The 26,604-nt window shown below is 47.7% G+C and overlaps 3 protein-coding genes across 6 annotated transcripts in view; 1 reads left to right on the plus strand and 2 right to left on the minus strand.

Annotated features, from left to right (window-relative positions):
• The window catches only part of LOC101397482 (structural maintenance of chromosomes protein 1A), a 36,731-nt gene extending 27,506 nt beyond the window's left edge, over positions 1–9,225 (minus strand). Inside the window, exons 1-9 of one of the 2 annotated variants that reach the window (XM_087427465.1) lie at positions 9,053–9,225; positions 4,376–4,564; positions 4,153–4,265; positions 2,958–3,161; positions 2,626–2,864; positions 1,716–1,974; positions 1,489–1,629; positions 587–669; positions 223–430 (exon numbers count right to left, since the gene is read on the minus strand). In XM_087427465.1, coding sequence (XP_087283591.1) covers positions 223–430; positions 587–669; positions 1,489–1,629; positions 1,716–1,974; positions 2,626–2,864; positions 2,958–3,161; positions 4,153–4,265; positions 4,376–4,564; positions 9,053–9,161 — 1,545 coding nt within the window. In that variant the 5' untranslated portion in view covers positions 9,162–9,225. The remainder of the gene's footprint in view (positions 1–222; positions 431–586; positions 670–1,488; positions 1,630–1,715; positions 1,975–2,625; positions 2,865–2,957; positions 3,162–4,152; positions 4,266–4,375; positions 4,565–9,052) is intronic. The other variant, XM_087427466.1, reaches the window with a different exon arrangement.
• A 5,747-nt stretch (positions 9,226–14,972) lies between these two features.
• RIBC1 (RIB43A domain with coiled-coils 1) lies at positions 14,973–21,811 on the plus strand. Its single transcript, XM_014779724.2, has 6 exons — positions 14,973–15,089; positions 16,308–16,389; positions 16,585–16,929; positions 20,501–20,619; positions 21,057–21,451; positions 21,567–21,811. Exons 1-6 carry the CDS (start codon positions 14,973–14,975, stop codon positions 21,646–21,648), a joined length of 1,140 nt encoding a protein of 379 aa, XP_014635210.1. The 3' UTR covers positions 21,649–21,811.
• Positions 21,812–24,340, minus strand: HSD17B10 (hydroxysteroid 17-beta dehydrogenase 10). Of its 3 annotated transcripts, none has more exons than XM_087427468.1 (6): positions 24,262–24,340; positions 23,743–23,907; positions 22,911–23,099; positions 22,690–22,818; positions 22,500–22,608; positions 21,812–21,965 (listed from the first exon to the last, which is right to left on the minus strand). In XM_087427468.1, the coding sequence occupies exons 1-6, from the start codon at positions 24,286–24,288 to the stop codon at positions 21,907–21,909; spliced, it is 678 nt and encodes a 225-aa protein (XP_087283594.1). In that variant the 5' UTR covers positions 24,289–24,340; the 3' UTR covers positions 21,812–21,906. The 3 variants fall into 3 exon arrangements, with proteins under 3 accessions (XP_087283594.1, XP_087283593.1, XP_004443806.1); XM_087427467.1 differs by having other exon boundaries at positions 21,963–22,300; positions 24,262–24,339; XM_004443749.3 differs by having other exon boundaries at positions 21,963–22,300; positions 22,935–23,099; positions 24,262–24,337.
• Between the last annotated feature and the right edge of the window lie 2,264 nt (positions 24,341–26,604).

Genomic DNA, 26,604 nt, shown 5'->3' on the forward strand with positions numbered 1-26,604 from the left:
AAAAAAACATGAGGTTAAGAGTCAGAACAAGTTGGGTTTGAATTGCAGTTCTTCCACTTATAAGCTGTGCTGTGGGCAAGTCATTTAACCTCTCTGAGCCTCAGTTTCCCCAGCTGTAAAAATGACATTAGCAATCCTTTCCTCACAGGGCTGCTGGAAAAATTATCTGACAGTGAGCATGAGAGTAAGTGCTCAGGAAATGAGTTCCCTCTCCACTCTTACCACAGAGCCAGGGTACAGGCGCTTGATGCTTTCCATAATCTCTGCCTTTCGCTGTTGGCGACTGCTCTCCTGGCGGTCAATGCGGGCATCCCCCAGCTGCTCCATCACCTGGTTCAGCTCCTTATTGATCTCATCAATACGGCGCTTGGCCATCTCCACCTCTTCTGTCAACTCCCCCTCTAGCTTCTTCTGCTCCTCTAGGGACTGCCTACAAAGTGAGGAAACACAGGGGTTACCTTGGCTGGTGAGAAAATATTCCTGGCTGAGAGGGACTCTGGGGGGTCCTGCCTGGGGAGGGGCAGGACAGAGAGGGTTCATTAAGAACAGGCCTGGAAGTAGGAGGGAAGGTTGCAGAGCCACATACTTGCTAGTTGTGATGTATTCCTCCAGTTTCTCAATCCGCTTCTGATTCTCTTCAATCTCCCTCAGCTTTTGCTTGATCTTGGCCTGTGAGGAAGACGAACATACTCCATCACCAGGGGTTGAGCAAGTTAACTCCAAGACCACAGGGCCCTGGCTTATGCCCCCTACATGCCCATTCATCCAAGAGCCCAACAGCTCAGGACAATCTGTCACTAATGCAGGAGATCTACTAAAAAGCAGACAGACGGCGTTTAGTGTGGCTCTGCCAACTGATGGGGCCTCCCAGGGCCCTATGAGACCCTCTCATAGAGTTCTACCCAGCCCGGGCTATCTTGCTCATCAATCAGGGAGGCTCAAAGCAAGGCAAAGTAAAGCTTTTGGACCTTTCTGCACCTCTGTTTTCTCATCTGCAAAACGTAGGTAACTTCCACTTCACAGAGTACACATTAAGTGCTTAATACAGGGTAGCTATTAATACTAATGCCTACTGCCTTCTTTTAAATACTTAAAAGAAGTGCTTAGCAAAATGCCTGGAACATTGTAGGCTCTTGGGGTACTATAACAACTTTCTATTATTGTTACTATTTTACTATTATTGTTATTAGGAAGGCAGTAAGTGAAGTATACTTGATAAGAGTGTAGGCTTTAGCACGAGACTGCCCAGGTTCATATCCTGGTTCTGCCACTAAATAATGATGTGACCTTAGGCAAATTACTTCACCTCTGTGCTGTAGTTTCCTCTTTTGGAAAATGAAGAATTAAATGAGCAAATACATGTCAAGTACAGTGCCTAGCACATGGTAAGTGCTTGCTAGATGTTAGCTAGTACTGTCATTACTGTTAAGACTATCATTACTTCCGTTTCTCTGGACCATCATCCCTAATCTTGTAACACATGCCCACCTCTGTCTCTACTTTCTTCCGCTCTTCCAGATCCAGCCGGTCCTGGTCGGCTTTCTGGTCTCGATTGAACTTCTCGAGCTCCTGGGCCAGGGTAGCTGCTCTCTTGCTGGCTTCTTCTTTCAACCGGTGGTATTTCTTCACCTGTGTTAGGAACAGGGAAGGAGGACAGGGATGACCAAGTTAGTCCACACCAGCCCAGCAATCTCCCCAAACCCCTCAGCCCTCACCTGATTCTCCTCCAGGGTCAAGTCTCTGCCCTGACTTTGACTCTCCTCTTCCATCCGTTCCTCAAACTCCTGCCGGGCTTTCTCCACTGATAGCATCTCCTTTTCCAGCTCATCCATGTCACCCTTACGCTTCTTGTAATGCTTCTGAGCATTCTGTAGGGACTTCTTGGCTGCTTCCAGCTTCTTGATTTTGTGAGAGGTATTCTCCTTGGCTTTGATGTACTGAGGCCGCTTCTGGTTCAGCTCTGAGTCCTTCTCCCTTTTGCCAGAGGGGAAGGGGAAAACAAGTTAGCCTGTGGGAGAAGGTAGGGTTCCCAGGCTTTTTACCCAAATAAAGGGGGCCTGAGCCCCCCCCGCCAGCCTCAGGGAATTGCCTAAAAGAACAAGGGCCTGATGCTCCACAGATCCTCAAAAAAGGGGCAGTCTGACTACTCCCTGAAATCAATGGCTTCAGCCTTGCATTCCAGCCACTCCACAAGGCAAAACTACTACCCCTGCCTCAACCCTAGCCAGGCCAGGCCCCCCAGTAACAACTCCCAAGAACACCGTCTAGTCACTCAGTCATCCCCCATCTGATCTAACCTTTTCAAATTTCTGTCCTTTAAACATCTAGCTCCAGTCTTCCTCTTCTAGGAGGACATTCCCAGCCACCCGTGGCTTCCTCTCACTTGGCAAGGCCATCACTCCTTTTAAGTGCTTCCTCTTCTGAGTATCTATCTACCTAGAGTCTGAGTACTTAAATACTCTGTCTAAAATGCAAGTCAAGAAATACACCTGGTTCTGGCCAAAGCAAGTCAAGGAGAAGACAGAGAAACTAGGACAGGCACTGGACTCCAAGCTCAGAGGAGCCCTAGGGAACAGCACAGCCTCTTGGTTTCCCACAAGTTTCAGGCCCAGGCCTGCCTCTTACTTGATCTCCTTCTCAATCTGCTGCTGCTCCCGCATCATTTTGCCCAGCTCCTTCTTCTTCTCCTTCAGCTCATCCTCTACCTTGTCCATACGCTTCTTGTCCTTCTCAATCTCCTTGTTCTTAGAGGCCAGTTCCTTATTGAGCTTCTCAATCTCCACTTCATTATGATAAAGCTTAAAGAGCTGCAGCTGTACCTGAGCTCGCACCACTTCGTCCTTCAGGCGCTGGTAGCGGTCGGCCTATGCAGATAGGGGCATGGAGGCAGGGGTGCATCAGCAAGGCACTGGCTCCATTCTGGCCCCTCAGAGCCCAGAGGTAGCCTGGCCACCTACCTCTTCTTTCTCCTGTTTGGCCTCCTTGCGTTCAGCCGCAATGTTTTTTTTGCGATGGTAATTAAACTGCGTGTCCTCTTCAGCCTTCACCATTTCCTTCTTCCGCTTGTCATACTCCTGGGCCAGCTCCCCAGAGCGACTGATCTCTTCAAATAGCGCTGTCCTCTCTTTGGGGTTCTTCATGGCAATAGACTCCACAGCACCCTAGTAAGGGTCAAAACACTCTCCCCACTTAGACCCTAGCCAGCCTACTTCCCCCTACCCACTCCATCATTCAGAAAAAGTTCACTGAACCCCCTCCCCACACTGGGTGCCACATTTCACACTGGGCTTTGAAGACACATTCCCTGCCCTTCGAGGCACACAGGGAGCAGAAGAGACCAAAGCAAAGATAACACAGTGTGTTACATGCAGTGACAGAAGTAGCACAAAAAAAGGACTAAATGAAGCTTAGAGATAGGAGACTGGTAGGGGTGTCTATCTGGGAAGGCTTCTCAAAGGTGACATCTAAGCTGAGTTTGGGAGATGAGGAAGAACTAACCAAGAAAGTAAGAGAGAAGAGGCTATTCCACATAGAGGAAAATTAATATGCAAAGGCCTGCAGGTGAAAGAAAGTAAGTGAATTTGGGGACCTGTAAATGGTTTAATTAGGCTGGAGTTGCAGGGCTGCAGGGGAAGAGAATCGGCAGAGGATAGTGAGGTGGGCAAGAACCAAAGGATGGTGTTTCCTAAATGACAGGAGTTTGGATTTCATGCTAAGGCAACAGTTCTCAAACTGTAGCATATATCCTAAAAACCTGGAGAGATTGGTACAACACAAATTGCTGGGCCCCACCCCATAGTCTCTGAGCCTGTAGGTCTGGGATGGGCCCTGAGAATGTGCATTTTTAACATGGCCCCAGGTGATGCTGGTCCAAAGAATACAATTTGAGAACCACCATCATAAGGCAATCAGAAATCACTGAAATGTTTTAAGGAGAGAAGGGAAAGAAACAAACTTCTGTCTTCATAAGATGAACCTGGCCTAGGGGATGAACTGGAAGGGGCCAGATTAGAGTCAGAAAGCCCAGTGAGGAAGCTGCCACATTACTTCAGGGGAAAGATGATAAAGCTGGATGGAGATGGAACAGGCCCAGTGGGGGTGAGACAAGGGATGGCAAAAAGCAGATAGCCAATAACTGTTAAAAACGCCCACCTGGAAGACGAGGAAGTTACGAGCTTTGATGAGAATGCCCAACTTCTCCAATTCCTCACTGTACTCGTGTAGCTGGACCACTTTGTTGTTGATCTTATACTCTGAAGAACCCCCTATAAGATAATGAAAGAGTTGGCCGAGGGTCAGGCCTCCTTCCTACCCCAACCAACTAGTCTAGCCACCTCCCAGGACCAAAGAGAGCCTTCTGGCTAGCCTCCCTCACCAACAATGACACGGGCAAAGGTGCGGTCCTCAGCACCCTCCTCAGAGTAGACCATGCTGACAAAGGCCCGGTTAGCAGCTGGCTTGCCCACAGGAGCTCCGTGAATCAGGTCTCTCAGGGTCTTTACCCGCAGGTTGCTGGTTTTCTCACCCAACACAAAGCTGATGGCATCCATGAGATTTGACTTACCTAAGGGAGGAAGGGACAAAGCAGAGGAGGGGAAGTGAGGAAGAAGGGCAGAGGAGAAGGAATAAAGGAAACATTGAGAGGAACAGGAATGTTCCCTAAGCACTCAGTGCTCAGACTAATAGGAGGAGAGAATACTGCCTTGCTCCCATAAAGACAGGACCCAACCAAAGCCCCAGGTCAAAGGCTTAGAAAAAGAGTCCCTTTGCACATATTACTTATAGCAGCCAAAAACTAGAACCCCATCTAAGGAAATGGTATATTCACAGAATGGATTGTTCTACAACCTTTAATAACATGGGAAAATGCCCACAATAGGAGAAACCAGCAAGATACAAAACTCAATAGTTTCATCTTAACCAAGTTAAAAAAAAAACAAAAATGGACTGGGGGGCGGAAACAGGGAGTTGTTGTTTAATGGGTATAGAGTTTCAGTTTTGCAAGATGAATAAGTTCAGGAGATTGGTTGCAAAACAATGTGAATATACTTAACACTACTGAACTGTACACTGAAAAACGGTAAGGATGGTAAATTTCATGTTATGTGTATTGTACTATAATTTTTTTAAAAAGACATATTCTTATTGTGATACAACATGAAGCACACAGCATCATCTATGAAGTGTCTTGCCAAAAATATTTAACCTGAATCTAAACAAGCCTTTACACCTACTTTCCAGTTTACAGGAAATAAAGCAGTCAGAGGAACACGGTAAAATGACACCATGAGGAAACCTTAAGAGAAACACAGAATGTGGGATGTTCTACAAGACAATTGGCCTGGTCTTTTCAAAAAGTCAATGTCTAAAAAGAAAAGTTGGGAGAACCATTCCAGAACACAAGAGATTACTGAGACATAAGCAAAGGCAATGCATGAACTCTGGTTTCCGGTTCCAAAAAAAAACCCAAAAAGACATTTGGGGGAACAATTACGGAAGCTTGACTATAAACTGGATAACTGAGGAGAGGAGGAAATTAATTTTATTAGGTGTGATAATCGTATTTTGGTAATACAACAGATTAATACTTTTTAGGAGATGAATGCTAAATCCCTTAGGGGTGAAATGTCATTAAGTCTGCAATTTACTTTCAAATGATTAAGCAAAGCACACATGTATGTTTAAAATTTTTCATAAAAAAACAACTTGCAGAGAAGAAAGGCATAGGAAAAAATTCATGAAAATGTAAACAGTGTAACAGTGGTCGCTTCCAGGAAGGAAAGTAGGTAACAGGTCAGGGAAGGGAGTCTTCTTTTTATTGTACATCCCCTGGGATTTTTAAAAATTTTATACCATGTACATGTATTAGCTACTGAAATAAATAAGATTAACATTAACAGTGGTTATCTTTCCAGTAGTGGAGTCAGTTTTTACTTCATTTTAGACTCAGAAAAAAACATTTAAAAAAAATTTAGACTGGGTTGGGGGTGGTGGGAAACAATTTAATCTCTATAAATTCTATCTTAAGATTCTCCCCAGGGGCTGGCCCCCTGGCGTAGCGGTTAAGTGCGCGCACTCCGCTACTGGTGGCCTGGGTTGGGATCCCAGGCGCGCACCGACGCACTGCTTGTCAGGCCATGCTGAGGCAGCGTCCCATATACAGCAACTAGAAGGATGTGCAACTATAACATACAACTATCTACTGGGGCTTTGGGGAAAAAAAGGAGGAGGATTGGCAATAGATGTTAGCCCAGGGCCGGTCTTCCTCAGCAAAAAGAGGAGGACTGGCATGGATGTTAGCTCGGGGCTGATCTTCGTCACAAAAAAAAAAAAAAAAAAAAAGATTCTCCCCAAACATGTTATATGACCTTGAACTGAGAACCTGATTTCCAATACCGTTCTACCCAGCTATAAAAATGGCAGCCCAGGTCCTTCCATGGAGGCAGTATAAGACAGTGATTAAGAGCTTGGGTTCTAGTCCAATAGACCAGGTTCTAATCTTTTTTTTTTTCAGGTTCTAATCTTAATTTCACTACTCAGCTGATCTTCCATTCCCTCACCTGTAAAATGTGAAAAACCATGACAAATAAATAAAACATCTAAAACAATGCTTGGCACATAGTTCTCTGTTGGAGTGGCAGGAGCAGAGTTTGAAGTATGGCAGGCATGGGTTCTGATCCTAGCTCTGAGAATCAGGTAGTGTGCAAGGGATCACAACTCTTTGTGCCTCAGTCTCCTCATTTATAAAATGAAGATAATGGTATCTCCCTCCTAGGGTCATTGTGAGAATTTAAATGTAAAGGGTCCCAATAAAGTACTTGACACACAGTAGGAACCCAATAAATGGCAGTCCTATCCTAACAACAGGTCTGGACTCAGCTCTGTCTCTCTCATCAACAGCAGGACTAGCACATCATGCAGACCAGGAGTCAGCCTTTTAGGCACCCATTTCTAACCTTTGGGCTTCTCCCATGCTTTCCAGGGACAGTAAGAACATCTCACAACCAAAGCCCTCCCTACTCACAATCATTCAATATTGTAAACATTTTTATAATATGTATTATGAGTTGAACACTGATAAAACGTTTTAAGGAATGTCTTCTTTGGGGCACTCATAGACCAGAGATGAAGATACAAAAACATATACCGTGGATACAAGACAGAAGAAAATAAATGTGTACCAAGTGTCTACTGTGTGCCAAAGAGGAAGAGAGCAATTCACTCAGGGGAATCAAGGAATGCCTTGTGGAGGTGGGCACTGAAGAATGGGAGAAGGCGGGGCAGTCAGACCAAAGGCCTTTTCCGAACAGCTGCATATACAAATCTACCCATGTTGAGGGGACTGAATGCCAAGAGGTGCATCCTGGCTCTTTCCACAGGGGCCATCACACCAAAATCCTAAGAAACTGAAGTGGTACCCCAAGCATTAGACCTCCAGGCCAGTGGTTGTCAAAGAAAGTGGGGAGGGGAATGATTTTGCCTCCCCGCCCCCAGGGGACATTTGGCAATGTATGGAGACATTTTTGGTTGTCACACCTGGGAGGTGGGGGTGCTGTCATTTAGTGGGTAGAAGCCAAGGATGCAGCTAAACATCCCACAACGCACAGGACCGACCCCACAGCAAAGAATTATCTTGCTGGAAATGTCAATAGTGCCACTGCTGAGAAACTCGGCTCTACCTAGAGAGCCAAACCCAGGCAAGACTCCAGGGAAGGTCGTCAGTTTGAGCTATTTCAGCAAGGAAATGATAACAAGTATTTCCTAGCTTACTTCCTCAAGCTAGGAAATGATTTAGCTAGAACATCTCTGGGGTGGAGGAACACAGTAGGATTCCAAATGGACTGCTTGTGAGGGTGGATGGGAGGAATCCATGGTGTATCATTTAGAGATGGGAAGTTAAGATACGAAATAGAGGTCTTACCTGACCACCCTTTATTTTTTTTTTTTTAACTTTTTTCCCCCAGTTTTATTGAGATATAACTGACATAACATTGTATCAGTTTCAGGTGTACAACATAATGATTCCATATTTGTATATATTGCAAAACGATCAGCACAATAAGTTATCATCCATCACCTCACATATTTAAGTTTTTTTTCTTGTGATGAGACCTTTTAAGATCTACTCTCTTAGCAACTTTGAAATATACAATAGTAACTACCGACCACTCTTTCTAAAGATGCCCACTTTAGAAAGTCACTCTATCACATCAACCTAATATCCCGCACAGCACTTATCACAGCCAAAAATTATCTTATTTTCTCTTTATTATCGTCTTTCCCCTCTGGAATGTAAGTTCCCTTAGAGCACGGCTTATTCTATTCTCCACTGTTTCCACAGTACCTTGAATAACTCCTTATAAAAAATAGTAAGCATTCGATAAATTTGACGAGTGAATGAGTTCCGACTTTTAACGGTTTCAGTGGTAGCAAAGGGGTGAGTTCGAGACATTCCCACCTCTGAGATGGGGGTGGAGGGTCGAGACGCTACCTCTGGGTCCTCAATTCAAAAGTGCCGCCTCCGGAGGAAAGTAGGAAGGAAAAAAAAAAAAAAAAAAAAAGGAGGAAATGGAGCGTACCAATGAGAGGCGGGAGGGGGCGCCGGGCTGAGGCAGACGTGTACCGTTTGGGACCGGAGGCCACGGGAGGGCTACCAGCAGTCCCACATCTTCCGGAGGGTTAAAACAAGGCGGGGAAGCCGGATCCAGCTGGTCGGGCGGGGAAACAAGCGGCCGGCAGCAGGCAGCCGGCTCGGGACACGCCACTTTTGGCGGGAGGGAGCAGTGGGCGAGGTAACGTACAGTTGGGCTCGTACCACTCAGGCCGGAGCGGGGCCGCGCAAAAAGCGGGAGCGGGCAACTAACGCCTGGGGAAGAGCTTCGAGTCAGAGCACCCGAGCGGGGAAGGCGGGTTTGGACCGAACCCCCTCAGGACAAGGAACCTGTTAACGGTTCGCAACATTTCAGGTTGCACGGGTGGGCTGTACTACTCTGCTGCCAGATAGGGGGTCCAGGCCGGGACGTGCGCAGGGCCGCAGCCGGGTTTATCTCACCAGAGCCATTGGGTCCAATGATGGCGGTGAACCTCTGAAATGGTCCGATAATCTGTCGACCCTTGTACGACTTAAAGTTCTCGATCTCAATCAGTTTCAAGAAACCCATGACTGCGGCGGCGCCGGCGGCGGTACGAAAGGCCGCGCCGTACGCCCGGGTTCTGGGGCAGCCCGCGCGGGAAACACCGCAGTGCAGGCCGGGCGGATGGCAGACCTCGCGAGACTAACTCCAGGCCGAACGGGATTTCAGGCTTCCGGCGCGGGAGGAAACCAGGGGCGGGGCCTTCGGGCTGGCGTGGAGGTTTTGTTGATCCGTTGCCAGGGCGCGAGCTTACGACAGGCGTTTGGGCTCCGCCCCCTTCCTTGTTGCATGGCAACGCAAACCGCTGCCACAGCCTACCAAGTCGTAGAGGAGGCGGTGACCGGAAGACTCAATAGCTTTTGGGATTCGAGGAACCAGGCGGGACCGGAGCTCACGCTTACCAAGACAAGTCAGAAGTCACAGGAGGGTTATGCCCTCCAGGGCAAGAGGAAGGTGGGAGCTCGGCTGTGGCCTTAGCCTGGCAGGCCGGAAGGCTCAGACAAGAACAGGGTCGGGGATTGGAAGGACTCCGGGGAACGGAGGGCTGTACGGGAAGGAGGGGCCAGCGGGAGGATTCGGTATTAGGTGAGCTCAGACCTTGCTGAGGGTTGAGTAGCACTGGAGGTGGAGTGGGGTGGAGGTAGAGGTGGGATGGGTGTAAAGGGGGATGGGGTGTGAATGGAGATGAGGGTACTCTGGAGCGACAGGGATACAGGCTGGGAAAAGCTATGGCCAGAGGTTCTGCCCCTATCCCCTGCCTCCCTTCTGTTCCTCCAAGCAGAGTTCAGAGACTGCTGCTGTAGCCCCAAAATAGTCTTGGACCTGAGCCACTTGTTGACCCAACCTGGGAGCTTCAAAATTGGGACTCCTTGCTAAGAAAGGTACTTTTCGTGAATCCCTGGGAGTCAGGGTCCCTAAGCCAGTGCTCTCCACCTCTATGCTTCTTCCCCCTTCATCTATTTCTCTCTTTATGTCTCACCACCATCCCATTCCCTCCTCTCCATCCCCCTCTGCCCCATCCCTTACCTCCCCCCCTTCCTCTTCTCTCTCTGCTCCTTCACCTCCGTTAACTGACCTGTTGCCCTCCTTCCTCTTTCCTTCTCTGCCCCCCAACTCTACCCTCTCTGTCCCTTTCCCCTCTCTGTTCCCCATCTTTTCTGTCCCTCTCCTCCATCCCCTCATCCCCCATCACCTTATACCTGCTCATTACTAAGGACATGGCCTTAGCAGCCCAAGAAGCTTAAAATGTCTGCCGAATCTTCCCCTTCAGTGACCTTATATTGTGGTGACAGATGGAATGAGTAGGCTGGGGTTGGTGCTTAGATTTAGACATGGAAAGGGTCTGGTGGTTGCAATAGCCATTCCTGTAACTATTTTAAAAATGATATCTGGAGGCTGAGAAGAGTCTTAAAGTCTTAGAACAAATCCAAGAAAGTGAGAAAGCTTGGTTGATGGAATCTAGTAGAGGAGCCATAAATGAAGTTCAACTGGAAGAAACAGTCACAATCAGGCTGAGGAGATAAAATGACCAAAGAACAGCAATCTTATATAACTGACAGGAACTACTGTTCCATTTTAGAAAATGAGATGGAGCTTGGGGGAAAAAAATCAAATTGGATCCCTACCTCTCACACCCTATACATAATGCAATTCCAAAAGGATTAAAAACTTAAATGAGAAAGGCAAAACATTAGAAATTTTAGAAAAATATATAGGAGAATATCTTTATGAGCTCAGGATTTCCTAAATAATAAAAACTTCTAAGCTTAAAGGAAAAGATCGGTAAATTTGACTACATTCAAATTCATCCAAATTACAACAAAAAAAAAGTGAAAAGATGGGCAAGTGCACACAAAGCTTCTCAAGTATTGAAATGTCCTATTTTCTGGATTCTGTGAAGGGTTCACAGGAGTTCATTTTGTTGTTGTGCTTCATAACTTAAATGTGTGTTAACCATATTCCTTTGTATATATCAATTGTTACCATAAAATTATTATCAAATAATAGTAAAGTGAAAAGACAAGCCACAAATTATAGATGTTTGCTACATTTAAACTAAGAAATGATTCGTGTATAGAATACATAAGGAACTCCTAAAATTAAGAAAAGGACAAACAACCTGATTTTTTTAAAAATTAACAAAAGATATGAATGGGCACTTCACAGAATAGTAAACAAAAATGGCCAAAACACATGAAAAGATGTGCAACCTCATTAGCAATAAGGAAAATTCCAATTAAAATAGATAATTATAATTTTATACCCACAAATTGGCAAAAATGAAAAAGTCTGCAATACCAAGTGTTGGTGAGGATGTGGAGTGACTGGAATTTTTATACACTATAGCAAAAGTGTGAATTGGTACAATCTCCTTGGGAAACAACTTAGCATTGTCTTGTAAAGTTAAATACGCTTATGCCCTATGATCCAGCCCTCCCACTCCTAGATACATGCTAGAGAAACTTCCCACCTGTATATATGTCTCTCTTTTTTTTTTTTTTTTTTGATGAGGAAGATTGGCCTGAGCTAACATCTGTTGCCAATCTTCCTGTTTTTGCTTGAGGAAGATTGTTCCTGAGCTAACATCTGTGTCCATCTTCCTCTATTTTGTATGTGGGACACCGTCACAGCATGGCTTGTTGAGCGGTGTGTAGGTCCATGCCCGGGATCCCAACTGATGATCCCCAGGCCGCTGAAGTGGAACGTGCAAACTTAACCACTACGCCACCGGGCCAGCCCCTATATAAGTCTCTTTTAATCTCCAAGTTCCTCCTCCCTCTTTTTCTCTTGCAATTAAAAGAAAATAAACTGGGTTGTTTGTGCTGCAGAGCCCTAATCTCTCTTGAACCCACTTCAATCAGGCTTTAATCCCCACAACTCCACCAAAACTGTTCTTGTCAAGGTCATCAGCAACCTGTATGTTACTAAATCAGTCAGTTCTCAGTCCTCATCTCACATAACCATCAGTTGCTCACTTTCTCCTCCCAAAAGCACTTTCTTCACTTAGCTTCTCAGACACCACACTCCTGGTTTTCCTCCCACCTCATCGGCCATTCCTCCTTAGCCTCCAGTGCTGGCTCCTCCTCTCCCTGTCTCCCCTGGGGCATTCTTATCCATCTGCACTCATTCCCTTAGAGATCTCTTACAGCATCATAGCTTTAAATTCCTTTGTATCAGTCAGGATAGGCTAAATTATGCTGAGGTTACAAACGACCCCAAAATCTCAGCAGCTTATAAAAACAAAGATTTCTCATTCATGCTTCTTTTCCATTGTGGGTTGGCTGCATCTCTGCTCTGTGTCATCATTCCAGGACCAAGGCTGAAGGAGCAGCCCTTATCTGGGACATTGCCAGTCTCATAGCAGAGTGAAGAGAAAAAGTGGCTATCATGTAATGGCTCTTAGTTCTGCTTGGGAATAGCACGTATCAATTCTCACATTACAGAGGGCAAAGCAAGTCACGTGGCTAATCTTGAAGGCAATGAGATAAGGATGTATAATCCTTCTGTAGGGAAGAGCAGCAAATCTTTTTGAACAATAATAAAATTTACCATACCATCTGTATGCTATCAGTGGATATCTAATAGACCTCTTAAACCCAACACTTCCAAAACTGATCTCCTGATCCTCCTTCCATCCCATATTATTCTCCCTACATAGACTATTCGGTTGATAGCAACTCCATCCCTCTGATTGCCGCAGCCCAAATCCCTGAAGTCATTCTTGATACGGATCTCAAACCGTACATCCAATCCATCAGGAAGTCCTGTCAGCTCTGCCTTCAAAATATATCCAGAATCTGACCACTTCTCAGCACTTCTTCTGCTACTAACCTGGTGTAAGTCACCATCATCTCTTGCCTGGATGACTGCAGTAGTCTCCCGTATGGTCTCGCTGCTTCTAGCCTTGCCTCCCCTCCCTCCAGTCTATTCTTAACACAGCAGCCAGAGTGTTAATCAAAGGCAGAACTCATCACTCCCACTGCTGAAAACCCTCCAATGGCTGCCTATTTCTCAGAGTAAAAGCTACAGCCTTTACAATGGTCTGCAAAGTCCTACATGCTCTGCCTGCCCCCCCCCGCCCATCTCATTTCCTACCTCTCTCTCCTTCACTCACACACTTGCCTCCCTGCTGTTCCCTTGAACCTGTGCCTCATGTCCAACTTAAGGCCTTTGCACTTACTGTTCCCTCTGCCTGGAGGGCTCTCCTCCTAGATATCTGCATAAGTGACTCCCTCACCTTCTTCAAGTATTTGCTCAAATATTACCTCAGTTATGCCTCCCCCGACTTCCATATTTAAAATTGCAACCCTCCCCCCATTTCCTTGGCACTTCCAATTCCCCTTATCCTGTTCTATATTTTTTCCCATAGCACTTATTATCTTCTTACAAATTATTTAATGTACTCTTTATTGTCTGTCTGCTGCCACTAGAAAGTAACCTCCGCAAGGACTCAGATTTTTGTCACTTTTGCTCCTTGATGTCTCCCAAATGCTTAAAGGAGTGTCTGATAGTAGGCACTCCACAAATACTCGTTAAATGATAGAATGAACATCAGTGAAAAAAGCAAGATGCAGAAGAATACGTACTGCATGATACTTTATAAAGTTCCAAAACAAGAAAATGTTTAAAAATATTGTTCAGGGAATTGTACACACACACAGTATTTTAATGCACATTAGTAAGGGAATGGTAACATTTTGGATAGTGGTTATCTCTTAGAGTAAGGATGAGAGAGAAGACACTTCAATAGTATTGATCATGTTCTATTTCTTAAGTTGGGGAGTTGGTTCCTGGGTCTCTATTTATCATGCTTCCTAACTTACATATGGGTTATATATATTCTCCTATGTATATCAACTATTTCACATTTACAAAATGGTTTTTTAAAAAAAAGACCGGAACTAGCTATAGGAGGAGTTGAGGAATGGTGTTCCAAACAAAGGAACGCCTTGTACAAAGGCCCTGAGGTGGGAACAGTTGTTGTGTTGGAGGACTTGATAGGAGGCCAGTGTGCCTAGAGCACTGTAAGCAAGGGAGACAGTGGCATGAGATGAATTGGAGAGATATGCAGGAACCGGATCTTGAAAGCCCAAATGGTAAGAAGTTTGGATCTGATTCTAAGTGCAGTGGGAACCCAGTGGAGGATTTTAAGCAGGTGAGCAGCATGTTCAGATTTATGTTTGCAAAAGTGTTTTTGGCTGTGGCTTTGGCACATGCCAGAAGTGGGCTCCCTAAAATATGAAGGAACACAGGCAAATTTAAGCCCTTTAGCCTTTCATTTGACTAGAGAATAAGTAATAAAAATAAATAAAGGGGGAATGGTGGTGCTGTTCACTGAAATGGGGAAAACTGAATAGAGCATAATGTGACAGGGGGAGGGCTGTAAATGAGTTTGAGACTTGGAAAGGTGAGCAGGGGTCAGATTATGAAAACCCCTATAAATCTGGCAGAGGGGGGTGGACTTTATCTTGTAAATACTGGGGAATCATTTGCTTTAAAGCCGCTTTTAAAGGTTTTAAACTGAGGTGTGCCATGTTCAGATTTGCTTTCAGAAAGATCACTCTGGTAGCCAGTGCAGTGAAAGAAGTAGAGAGAGTAACACTGGAGCAAGGGAGGCCAGTGAGGCTCCTGGGAATACTGTCTGGCACCAGATTGTGAGGCCTGAATTAGAGTGGTGACAGCAGAGATGGAGGACACAAATATGAAATATATTAGGAAGTAAAATCAGTAGGAATCAATAACTGGTGACACACTGTGGGGAGAAAGGAAAGGGGATGGCCACGTAGTCAAGGATGATGGTCAGCACTGATTGGCCATTCCACCTCACCCTTACTCCAGATGTATAAGGTAGACCTGTCACCAGATCCCAAGGAGGTAGCAGCCATCGAGGCTAGAAGAAATCGAGAAAAGGAGCGACAGAGCCGAATCTTCAATGTGCGGACCCGAGTCATGGGGGTGAGTGGGCAGCAGGGACTATCTCGGGACCAGAGGCCACCTCACTCTTGCACCTAGAGAAGATCGTGGCAGTGCCTGTTATAGCCCTTCCCTGATCCAAGCAGGCCCTAGGGCTGGAGAGGAAGGAGGTGGGTTGATGGCACCCACCCCCAGGCGTGGGAAGGGCCTGAGGGTGCAGAGGAAGAGACTAGGGGAAGAGGAGCCAGTGACAGCTGACTCTTTTCCAGTCAGCTATGGGCTGAGTGGCCTGGTTCTTGAGACTGGCAACATGAAGCCAAAAGAAGTCGTTTACTATTCACTAAACTGTATTCCCTCATACACTATTTTGAAATGTTTTAAATGAATTATAATCAAAATAAAGAGAAAATATTGATAGTTTAAGAAAAAATAGATTGCTGGGTGGATAGAGGGGGGATGCCCCAAACCTATGCTCAAGGGCCAGGTCTGCTATTTACTGGAGGTGTGGCTTTGGATGAGTTACATGTCTTCCCTGTGCTCCAAGCTCCTCCTCTGTATAATGAGGCTAAATAAAGGGTTGAAGTGAGTATTAACACATGGTGGTGGCTCTGAAAAACCAGAGCCTAGTGCCTGACACAAGAAAGTAGTTGGCTGAGGGATGAGTGGTGTGATTGAGATCCAGTTGGCAAGCGTTCCCTCAGGGCCTGCTCTGTGCCAAGCACTGGGTTGGGCAGTAGGGATACAAAGCTGACTAAGGCCCAGTCTCTGCCCTTAATGGGCTCACAGTCTGGTGGAGGAGATAATCAATAAAGGCAAACTTCAATATAATGTGGACAGTGGATCCTGGAGTCCATAGGAGTAGCACCTGCCTAAGGGGTCAGGAAGGTGAAGCCTGAGCTGGTTTTGAAGGATGAAAAGGAGTTTGGGTAAAAAGGGGAGGAAAGAGTGTTCGAAGTAGAGGGAGTAGCTGGAGCAAAGGCTCTCAGTTTGAAAAAGCCTAAGATGTGCAGGGAACTGTTGGCACAGAGCTCCTGAGGGTGGGACAGGGGAAGAGGGTATGAGATGAGGCTGGAGAAAGAGGCAGAGGCTAGACCATTGAGGGGCTTACAAATCATGCTCAGTTGGTGGAACGTTATCCAGTAGGTATTGGGGATCTACAGGAGGATTCTGAAGCAGGTAAATTGTGAGCAGTTTGTGTTAGAGCATTCAAGGCCCGCTGCTAGGCCCCTACCCTGATTTAGCTCATTTTTTGGGGATCAGGTGGATGTTGAAGCCCTGAACAGCCAGGTGGAAGAACGAAAGCTTCGGGAGGCAACAGAGCAGAGCAAGGAGGCAGCTTATGGTAAAAACCCAAGGCCAGGAGCCAGCCAAGGGGGAAAAGCAAGGGCGTGAGTGGGCTGAGGTAGGGCCTCGGAGTGGGGCCTGAGTCCTGGGGTGTGGTGGAACAAAACAGATGGGCCTTGGGAGCAGAGGCCATGCTGAGTGGGCTCTGTCCTTCCCGTGGTACCTTCTCCATGTCCCTGCCCACCACCCCCAGGTACCAACCAGGTGCAGTATGATCTGGTAGCCCAGATGCTAGAGAAGGAACAGGCAGAACGAACACGTCGGCTGGCCAAAAAAGTCCAGGAGTTTCGGGAACAGAAGCAGCAGCTCAAGAACAGGCGTGAATTTGACCTTTGGGATCCAGAACAACTCCAGAATGAATTTCCAGCCCATCTTGGTGACAGTGATCCCCACTGTGGCCCAGCTAGCCTGCAGTGGTTCTCTGGAGAGGACCTGTACAGGGCCACGTGCCTGAGAATGCAGCAGGAACAGTTCAGGTACAGCCTGGAGAGGCAGCTGCAGGAGCAACAGCAAGCCAAGGCTGATGAGAAGTGTGCAGGTAACCAGCCGGGCACTCCAGGTTGAGACCTAAGGCCTGGTGGGGAGTTGTCCTGAGCCAGGTACAGCACCCAGGAGACCAGAACTGTGTGGGGAGGTCCAATTACCCGAAGGGCTGGTGCTGAAAAGTTAGACTGAGCAGGCCCCAACCTCCCTGATTTCCTTCAGTAACTGACAGTATAGCCATTACCTGGAGGCAGCACAATGAAGACAGACCTAACGGCTCTGCCACTTACTAGCTAGTTTGGGCAAATGAATTTTCCTCTCTGTGCTTCAGTCTGGGCTGCAGGGAGAGATCTGGGAGCCATGGAGGGATGTGCAGATTAACAGAATGCTATGCCTGGAGCCTGGGGAAAGGTGAGCAAATGGTGCACTCTGTAAGGGCAAAGGCCAGAGCTGTCTTATTAACCACTACAACCCCGGTGACTTGTACAGTGCCTGGCACATGGAAGATGCTCAGTAAATGTATCCTGAGTGAATGAATGAGTAGAGGAAAAGGAGTCCATAATAAAGACTGAGAAGGGATCAGGGAGGTAGGAAAAAGATGCATAAAATAATAAGAAGAATAGCAGCTAACCTTTATTAAGCACTTACTGTGTACCAGACACTGTGCTAAGCTTTCTGCCGTGTATTAACTCATTTAATCTGACAACCTATGAGGCAAGTACCAGTATTATCCCTGTTTTCAGTGGAGGAAACTGAACAACAGAGATGTTAAATAACTTGCCCAAAGTCATATAGCTAGTGGGTAATGGAGATGGGAAGTGAACTCAGGCGGGCTGGTTCCAGAGCCCGTGCTCTTGACCACTATGCCATACTTGCCTTCTCTCAGTCACCATGAGAAAGTGGGGACTCAGAAGCCAGGGGAGGAGTTTCAGAGAGGGAGTCATCAATAATGTCAAATGCCCTGGAGAAGTTCATATAGGAAGAGAAACCTGTGTGTTGAATTTGGAAATTAGGAGTATTTGGTGATTTTTGTCAGAGCAGTTACAGTGGCATCGTGGGGCTAGCTGCCCAATGGCAGCAGGCAGGTGTACGAGAAGGCAGAGCAAGGCAACAGGGACAGCAGAGTGCTGAGGGAGAGTCTGTGTGTAATGGAGGAAGCATAAACTAATTCCTCAAGGGACTTGGATTCAAATCCCAACTGACTGCTTGCCAGCTGTGTAACCTTGGGCATTTTACTTCACCTCGGGACCTCTCGAGGTGTCCCCATCTGAAAAATGGGCTGATCTTTTCCTTTCTGGGTTGCTGTGAAGAGTGAAATGAAACAACACACCCCTATCCTCCCTTCTCCTCTGCCGCCCAGTCTGAAGTCCGTGTCCCTGTGCCTCTTCAAAGCCAAGCCTTGAGCCTATGCTCTGGACTCCGTTCTCCCTGCCCACCCTCAGGCTGTGCTGCCTTAGGTATCCCCACTCTGTGTTCTCAATATTTCCCCTTCCGCTGGCCCCTTCTGTGCAGGCTGCAAACATGGTTACATCTAACCCATTTTAAAAAAACAAAAGCCTCCCTCCACCCTGTGATTCCTCTAGATGCCGTTTTCCTTTATAGCCATACTTTTTGAACACTCTGCTTCCACTTGCTATCTTTTCTTCCTAACTTGCCAGTCACATCTTGACTCCCTGAGATCTCATTTCTCCCCACACAACTTCACTGATGCTACTCTTACTAAAATCACCAATGCCCTTTGTGTTATCAGGTACAAGAGGCTCTGTTTAGTCTTTTCCCCTTGACTGGACCTTTCTTACTACACTTGACTCTGATCACATCTTCCTTCTTGAACCTCTCTCTTCCTTGGCTTCTGTGACAGCACATTCTGCTCGTAGCTCGCTGACCATTCCTTCTGTCTGCCTTTTGTGGGCTCCTCTTCCTTCTACTGCTTCCTCCTTGAGACTGTGTCCCTGGCACACTGCTCTCCCTACCCTGCATACTTACCTCAGGTGCCCTCAGCCCTCATTATGGTTTTAGCTACCATGTCACCACCTCTGTGCTAAGGACTCTCTACCTACAGAATCAGATATCCAGATGCCTGCTGACCACCTCCAACTCAGCTTCCTAAACAGAATTCATCGGTGCCCCTAACCTGCTCTTCATTCTGTAACTTCTACTTCTGGTGGTGGCCATACCATGTATCCAGTCATCCAAGCCAGGACCCTGGAAAGCATCCCTGCATCTTCTGTCTCCCTTACTCCCTCATCTAATGCATCAAGTACTGCTGATATAACCTCCTATATATTTCCCCTCCATTCTTTCCATCACTGGCCTGGTTTGAGCCTTCCCAACTGGCCTACTACAATAGCCTCTAAGATGGCTTCCCTACCTCCATTGTCTCCCACCAGCCTAACTGTCCTCTATACTGGCTACCAGAAGGAGCCTTCTAAAATGCAAATCTACCCGTCTTACCCCCTTGCTTTAAATCCTTTCATGTTCCCCACCACCTTTAGGTCAAGTTTCTGGCCCTTAGTCTGGCCCCTGGAAAGCCCTCTAGCCACTCATTTTATGCTCCAGCAAGAGCAGACTATTTGTAGTTTAAGATACAGACCATGCTGTTTCTTGATTTCCTTCATTCATTTGACAAATATTTATTGAGCACCTAATTATGTGCCAGGTTCTGATCTAGGTGCTGGGGCATGGTAGTGAATAAAACAGACAAAAATCCCTGCCCTCACAAAGGTAAACTTCTATGAGGAAAGGGACAGGCAAGAGGCAAAATAATAACGTAAAACGTAGAGTATATTGATGGTGACAAATTCTAGGGAGAAAATAAATCAGGAAGGGAGATAAATGTTAGGGGCAGGCAGGTTGCAATTTTAGGTAGGAGAGACAGGGAAGGCCTCACTGAAGCCATAACATTTGAGCAAAGACCTGATTGAAGCAAGAGAGCGTGAGCCAAGAGTAACATCTATTGCAAATCCCTGAGGCAGGAGTGTCTGGCATGTTCTAGAAACAGCAAGGAGACCAGTATGGCTGGATTGAAACAAAGTGTCAATACCTTTGTTCATGCTGTGCCCACAGACTGGAATGCCCTTTGCTCTTTCTGCCTATATGCAACATGTATTGCAAGGGTCACCTTCTCCCAGAAGCCTTCCTCTCACCCACCACCCAAAGCTCTCATAATGCCCTGTACACATCTCTGTCACTGCCCTTACTACATTGTGGTATGATGATCTATCTTTGATCCATCTCCCCCACTAGACAGGGAGCTCTCTTGAGGACAGGATCTAAGTCTGTGGTGTCCTCAGAGCCCAACACATAGCCCTTAGACTAAGCCTCAGAGAGACGAAATGATTTCCCCAAGGTCACACAGCTCAGAAGCAACAGAGCTGGCACTGGGACCCAGGTCCATTGGAGGCATCTTTCACTTAGGCACTTCAGAAATCCTTGTTGTTGCCACTTTGGCTATCCCTAGCCCCCAAGAGTAGCTCCTTCTACATCCCTACAATTAGAACATTAACCAGCCCACCACCAAACATACATACACACACATCCACAAAGCTTGTTGAACAAATGGCTGAATGAGTGAACCAGGAATGGAGCAGGCCAATACAGTGCCCTGGCCATATTTCTCTGTGTAGATATGCTCAGTGACCAGCTGCGCCTAGCCATGGACATGCGGGCCACCCAGCTGGCCAAGCTGGAGGAGTCCTGTCGTGTGGCCATGATGTCTGCCATGGCCAACGCCAACAAAGCCCAGGTAGGGCCTGAGCCATCCAGTGCACTGGGCTCTCCCCAACCCCCTGAACAAAGTCCTGGGGAACCTTGGCCACATCTTCCCCCTCACAATCTTGCTCAAATCAACACCAGCCCTCTCGTCTACCGGAGGACTTACCCCTTCACCTAAGGGCCCCCTTAGGGCAGAAGATGCCCTTCCCTACCTCCAGACTCAGGATGACTTAAGAACAGAACACTGCCCTCCCTTCCCCAGCCTCTCAGTCTAAAGGCTTCCAGAAGGCAGGGAAGTTACCTGCACATTCCACCCCTTCCTCCACCTTAGGTCATTCACAGGCCATGCAATATCTGTTCCTTTTCTCCCTGAGATGGAGGAGAGTAGGGCCGTGTCTCCCCCTCCCCTGTGACTGAGAGTTCCCTGACGTTGGGCACCCAAATGCTTACATTCGGGGGCCCCACCAGGCAGCTGAGCTGGCTGAGCGGCAGTGCCGTGAGCATCAGCATGAACAGGAGGCCAACCTCATGGAGATCCAGAACCAGATTATGAGCGACTTGCTGACTGAGAACCCCCAGGTCGCCCAACACCCTATGGCTCCCCACCGGGTCCTGCCCTATTGTTGGAAGGGCATGACTCCAGAGCAGCGAGCTGCCATCAGGAAAGTCCAGGAGGCACAATGCTCTGAAAAGGAGGCACAGCGCCAGGCTGAACAAGCACTGGATGCCAAATGGGAAAGCCAGGCCATGCGCTCAGCCCAGGCAGCAATGGAGCTAGAAGAGCAGGAGAGGGAACTGTGTGCTGAATTTCGGAGAGGGCTGGGTTCCTTCAACCAGCAGCTGGCTAAGGAGCAAAATGCCCAGTGAGTTCTAGGGGGTGGCAGCAGGGATGAATGCCAAGGGAGAGTGGGGAGGGATGGCAAGGGCCAGGGAGAGAGGGAAAGCCCATCAGCTGAGGCCTCTGGACTTCTTTCACAGGCAGAATTATCTGAATTCAATAATCTACACCAATCAACCTACAGCCCAATATCATCTACAGTTCAACACCAGCAGCCGCTGAGCTCAGGATAGTCATCTCTCCCTCCTCCCCCTTCAAGCTCACAGAGGCCAGGAGTCAGAGAGGAATACGCTGCAGACCCCCTTCCCCAATCCATTCCCCAGAGGGAGAGAGCTGAGCCAATACCCCCACCTTCAACCCTAAGTAATAAAGTTATTCACTAAAATCAAGGCCATGTGTTGTAATAGGACACAAAATGTGTGAGGTACTGCCTTTCCCACCCTACCCCTGGGCTCTGAGCATCCAACCCTTTCAGAGTCTTCACCCATTCACCTTTCTTCCCCATGCCAGTTCCTTCAGCACACAGCACTGCCCACTCCCTGTGAGAAATAGAGACTTTATTAGGCACAGAGGGTGACTAATGGGCAGTTACAAAATGGCTACTGGGCTTTCTCCCAAGCTGGAGTATAGTACTCCAGGGGAAGGAAGAGCAGAGGAGCATGTGTTTTCTCTGCCCTCTCCCTTTAAGGCTGCATGCGGATGGCCCCATCCAGCCGGATGACCTCTCCATTGATGAATGGGTTCTCAATGATGGCCTGTACCAGATGAGCATACTCAGCAGGGCTGCCCAGTCGGCTGGGGAAGGGCACCTGGCTGGCCAGGAAGTTGCGTACTTTCTCTGGGAGGCTGGTCAGCAGTGGGGTGCCAAATAGGCCTAGACAAGACAGCCAGAGTCAGAGGACCACCGTTGCTTTCACATTTACCTGGTCCCTCCTCACTTTAGCCCTATTTGTGGTGCTTCCCTATGCCCACAGATGGAAGGCTGCTGCTGCTTAGGTGGTGGATACTTTCCCCTCTCAATTGCCCATGAATCCCACCCAATCCCAGGTGTGGCAGGGAGGGGATATGTCTACCTGGAGCAATGGTCATCACCCGGATGCCCATGGGTGCCAGATCCCGAGCAATGGGCAGTGTCATGCCCACTATGCCCCCCTTGGAGGCAGAGTATGCAGCTTGTCCAACCTGGAAAAGGAGTGGAGATCATAGGTGGGAGGATCCCAACAAGTCACCGAGTAGGCACAAGCCTTGCTCCTGCCTACACACCTGGCCCTCGAAGGCAGCCACGCTGGCGGTGTTGATGATGACCCCACGTTGGCCTCCCTGATCTGGTTCATTCTGGCCCATCTCACCAGCCACCAGGCGGATCACATTGAAGGTGCCTATGAGATTCACCTGGAGGACCAGTAGAGACATAGTGTAAGACCTGACACAAAGGCAGCCTTTAGTCTTGGGGGCACCCACAGCCAGATACCTCTTACTCCTACCCTGGAGAACCTCCAAGGCCTTACACTGAGAACTCGCTGAAAGTCCTCCAAGGTATGGGCCTGGCTCTTCTTTAAGTTGTATGTCTTGATGGCCACTGCAATGCCTGCACAGTTGACTGCCACATCCACACGGCCAAACTTTTCTTTTGCTAGAGTCAGGGCTGCTTGCACGTCCTTCTCTGAGGTCACCTTCAAAGGGAGAAGTGGAGAAGGTATTCACCTCCCAGCACACACACAGTCACCACTAAACCTGGGGGAGGGGGGGTAGTCCAGTCTTTGAGTGACAACAGAATTGTGTAAGCAAGAGAGAAAATTCCAGAGTGGGACAAAGGTGAAAATGTCAGGTAATATAAAGCACTGTTTCAAAACATTTTTCAAATCTATACCCTCTTTTGATAAATTCACATACTCCTGGAGATTCTCAATCGCTGTGGATCAGAGCAGTTTTGAGAATTATTGATAGAAAGACAAACTAACTTTTTTGTACCCCTACCTGCTAAGATGATTTTATCAAGCTTTACTTTCTGTAGTTTGTTTCATGAGAAGTTTTTTGACTTTGTAAATATAAAATTACAGGGTACAATATGCATTTTCAAACTATACATACCCCCTCCAGGAGATTCTGATATGTCCCATCCCCACTGTTGTGAATCCCTGCTTTAGAGATTTCCATCACAGGTGCTCCCACAGTGCTTGACAGACGGTTCAGGCCAAAATGGGCAAGGAGATGGGTCCACTGCCCACACTCTTATGAGAGAGCACCCCACGGGTTCCCGGGCAGGTGTCCGTGACCTCATGCACACCCTGGGAGGGGTGAAGTGACTCCACTTACATCGGCTGGGGCGAAGGCACAGCTCTTCCCTAACTTCTTGGCCTGGGCCTCCCCATCCGAGTTGGGCAGGTCCAGAAGCACAGCAGTCGCCCCCTGCCCTATCAGTCGCTCCGCTGTGGCCAGGCCTAAGCCCGAGGCTCCTCCTGTTATGACGGCGACCAGACCCTGTGAAGACAGGCACAGTCAAGGGTTACACTCTGCAGACCACCCCCACCCTTTCATCTGCCCGTTCTCCAGGCTTCTGTGAGGAAGGCTCCTGGTCACCCCTGCAGAGTGACCCAGGTGTGCCTCCTCTCCTTACCGATGGGACCTCTGGGTGTCTCATTTTTAGCCCATCCAGTCACCCCACATACATGCGCCGCGGACAGTTGACCTTCACCTCCCGAGCCCAATCGCCGCAATACCAGGCCTAGACAAGCGTGACCCTTTCTCCCAGCACCGATCCTTCCCCCTGGTTCCACCGCCGCGACGTCCCAGCCGGTACAGCGGAGCAAGCAGCAGGAGATAAGACCCAGCTACCTTCACGCTCCGACACACAGCAGCCATCTTGCGCTGGCCTCTCCACAAAGTGGGCCGTGTGGCGCTCGCTGATTGGCTGGGGCGGAGCCGTGGGGCGGGGCCGGCGAGGCGGGTGGTCCGCTGCGCAGGATGTTCTAGACCGTGTCTACTGCTCCTGTCCCCTGCCGAGAGGGCGAGGCCATGGCAAGGTGCCCGAAGAGCGTTGCTTGTCTCTTCACCTGGGGAAAGAACCCAATAGCAGCAGCATAATACCGCCCCACTCTCTAGCTGGCCTTTGGGCAGGTGGCCAGCTCCGCGGGGAGAGGGGAAAGGGGGACAGGAGATTGTGTTCCTTACGCCTCAGAAAAAGCCTTCATTCAAACATATCTATGTATAAACAAATCTGAGAGACACCTATATGCCAGGCTCTGCCGGGGCACTGGGAATACCCAGAGGAATAATAAAAGGTTCATGCTTTCCAGGAGGGCATAGTTCAGTTGGGAAAAGAGATAATTTCAGTACAGACACAGACAAAGGAAGGGACAGAGAACCAGGTGCTGGGACACTGACGTGGATATCCAAAGATGGAGATTCTGAGAGCCACACAAGAGAGAAATAGGTTGAGGCAGAGATAGAGAGGAACAGAGACATCAGACGGGATCACAGAGATATGGATGTGGAAAGCCACTAAGACAAGAGATGCTAGGAGACAGACATTCTGAGACAGAGCTGCTGAGAAGCACAAGCCCAGAGAGGCACAAACAGAAGCAAAAACATCTTTCATCATTTCAGCCTTTACTACTGTCCTTTGTCTGTGTCTAACCTAATTTAAACTCAAAGGCCCAGATCACACATCGCAGATTGGTCTTCAACCAGAGACTGTCATTTAAGACCCAGGTCTTTGGTCATCCTAGACCATCTTTCAACCAGCATCCCAATTAGAGTCCTGAGTCCACCTAATCCACCTAATCTGACTTCTTTCCATACTCTTCCCCAAACCAAGTTCTTCAGGCCATAAATCTTAGGCTACATTTTCAGCCCCATACAGCTTTATGTTTCTTCTATCCGAAGTATCTCCCCATGTGCTTTCCCAGCCAAGAAGACTTCCTTCTGGTTCTCCTACTTGTTGACAACCATCACACTCATAGTCACACCATATTCATCAAAGGATTTAGCGGCAGAGTCACAATCTTCCTGACTACATGAAGTCCTCCCCGCAATTTATAGCACTCTTCACCAGGCCCAATATGCTTCAGCCACAGTGGCTTCTTTGTCTTCATCTTTGCGTTAGCTATTCCCTCTGCTTGGAATGCTCTCCCCCTGATCTTTATATGACTGCCTTTTTGTTGTTGGTGGTGGTGGTCATTCAGAACTGAGCTTAAATGTCACCTACCCTCCCTGACCCCTCAAGGTGTAGCCACCTAGTCACTATTCCAATGCATATTTGAATTCTCTGCATAGCACTTACAGGTCCATAATCTTTTTTCCAGGCTTGGGGCCAGATGTGTTTTGGAATTCAGAATTTCTTCAATTTTAGAAAGGAAGACATATACTCTATATTACATAACTCTATATACTTCATATACTCTATATTACATAACTATTGAGAAAGGTCTGGAGTACCACTTATAGTTAAACATTAATATTTCTAGAGTGAAAAGTATGAAAATTCACACTAAGCGTGAATCAAGGTGATAAATACCCTCATGCTACTTCAGGTCAGGTTTTGTCACCTAATGAGTTTGGGCTCCAAAGTATGAAAACACAACCTTATGCTTTCCAGAACTTTTGGGATTATGGAATTGTGTCTGAAGGCTTTGGAGCCTTGTCTAACCCGGCCTTGTTTGTGTGCGTGTTTGTGTAGTTCTCCTCCTGCTGGAAGGTAAGCCCCATGGCAGCAGAGTCTTGTCCTGCTGGTTCACTTCTTGGCTACCCAATGCCAAGAACACTGCTTGGCATGTACTAGACACTCAATGTCAATGAATGAATGAATCAATCAATCAATCAATCAATCTTGGGAGAATTTGTGGCCCCAGCTTCATGATTCCTTCATCTGCTCGACTCCTTCACCTCCTCTCTATTTTAACCACTTCTGTCTAGGCCACATTATTAACCTTGTCATGCCCTGGAATGACTCCCCCACCTCCCCAGCATCTACACACCACCATCTGTCACTCTGACCATGTTCTCCTAGTCATCTTGGGTCTCCTCCTCTCCACCACTTCTTTTATCTCCTTGAACCTTGTTGTTCTGTGGGCCTTTCCATTTTCTTCCAGCCTAGCAGCCTCTCTCTACTTTTCTTCTGGCTGGTGTAGACCCTCTCTCATTCCCCCTCTCTCTTTATCCATTCTCACCAGCACCCTC

The sequence above is a fragment of the Ceratotherium simum genome, chromosome X (genome assembly GCF_057802395.1).
Source record: "Ceratotherium simum simum isolate JZ-2026a chromosome X, ASM5780239v1, whole genome shotgun sequence".
Taxonomy (NCBI): domain Eukaryota; kingdom Metazoa; phylum Chordata; class Mammalia; order Perissodactyla; family Rhinocerotidae; genus Ceratotherium; species Ceratotherium simum.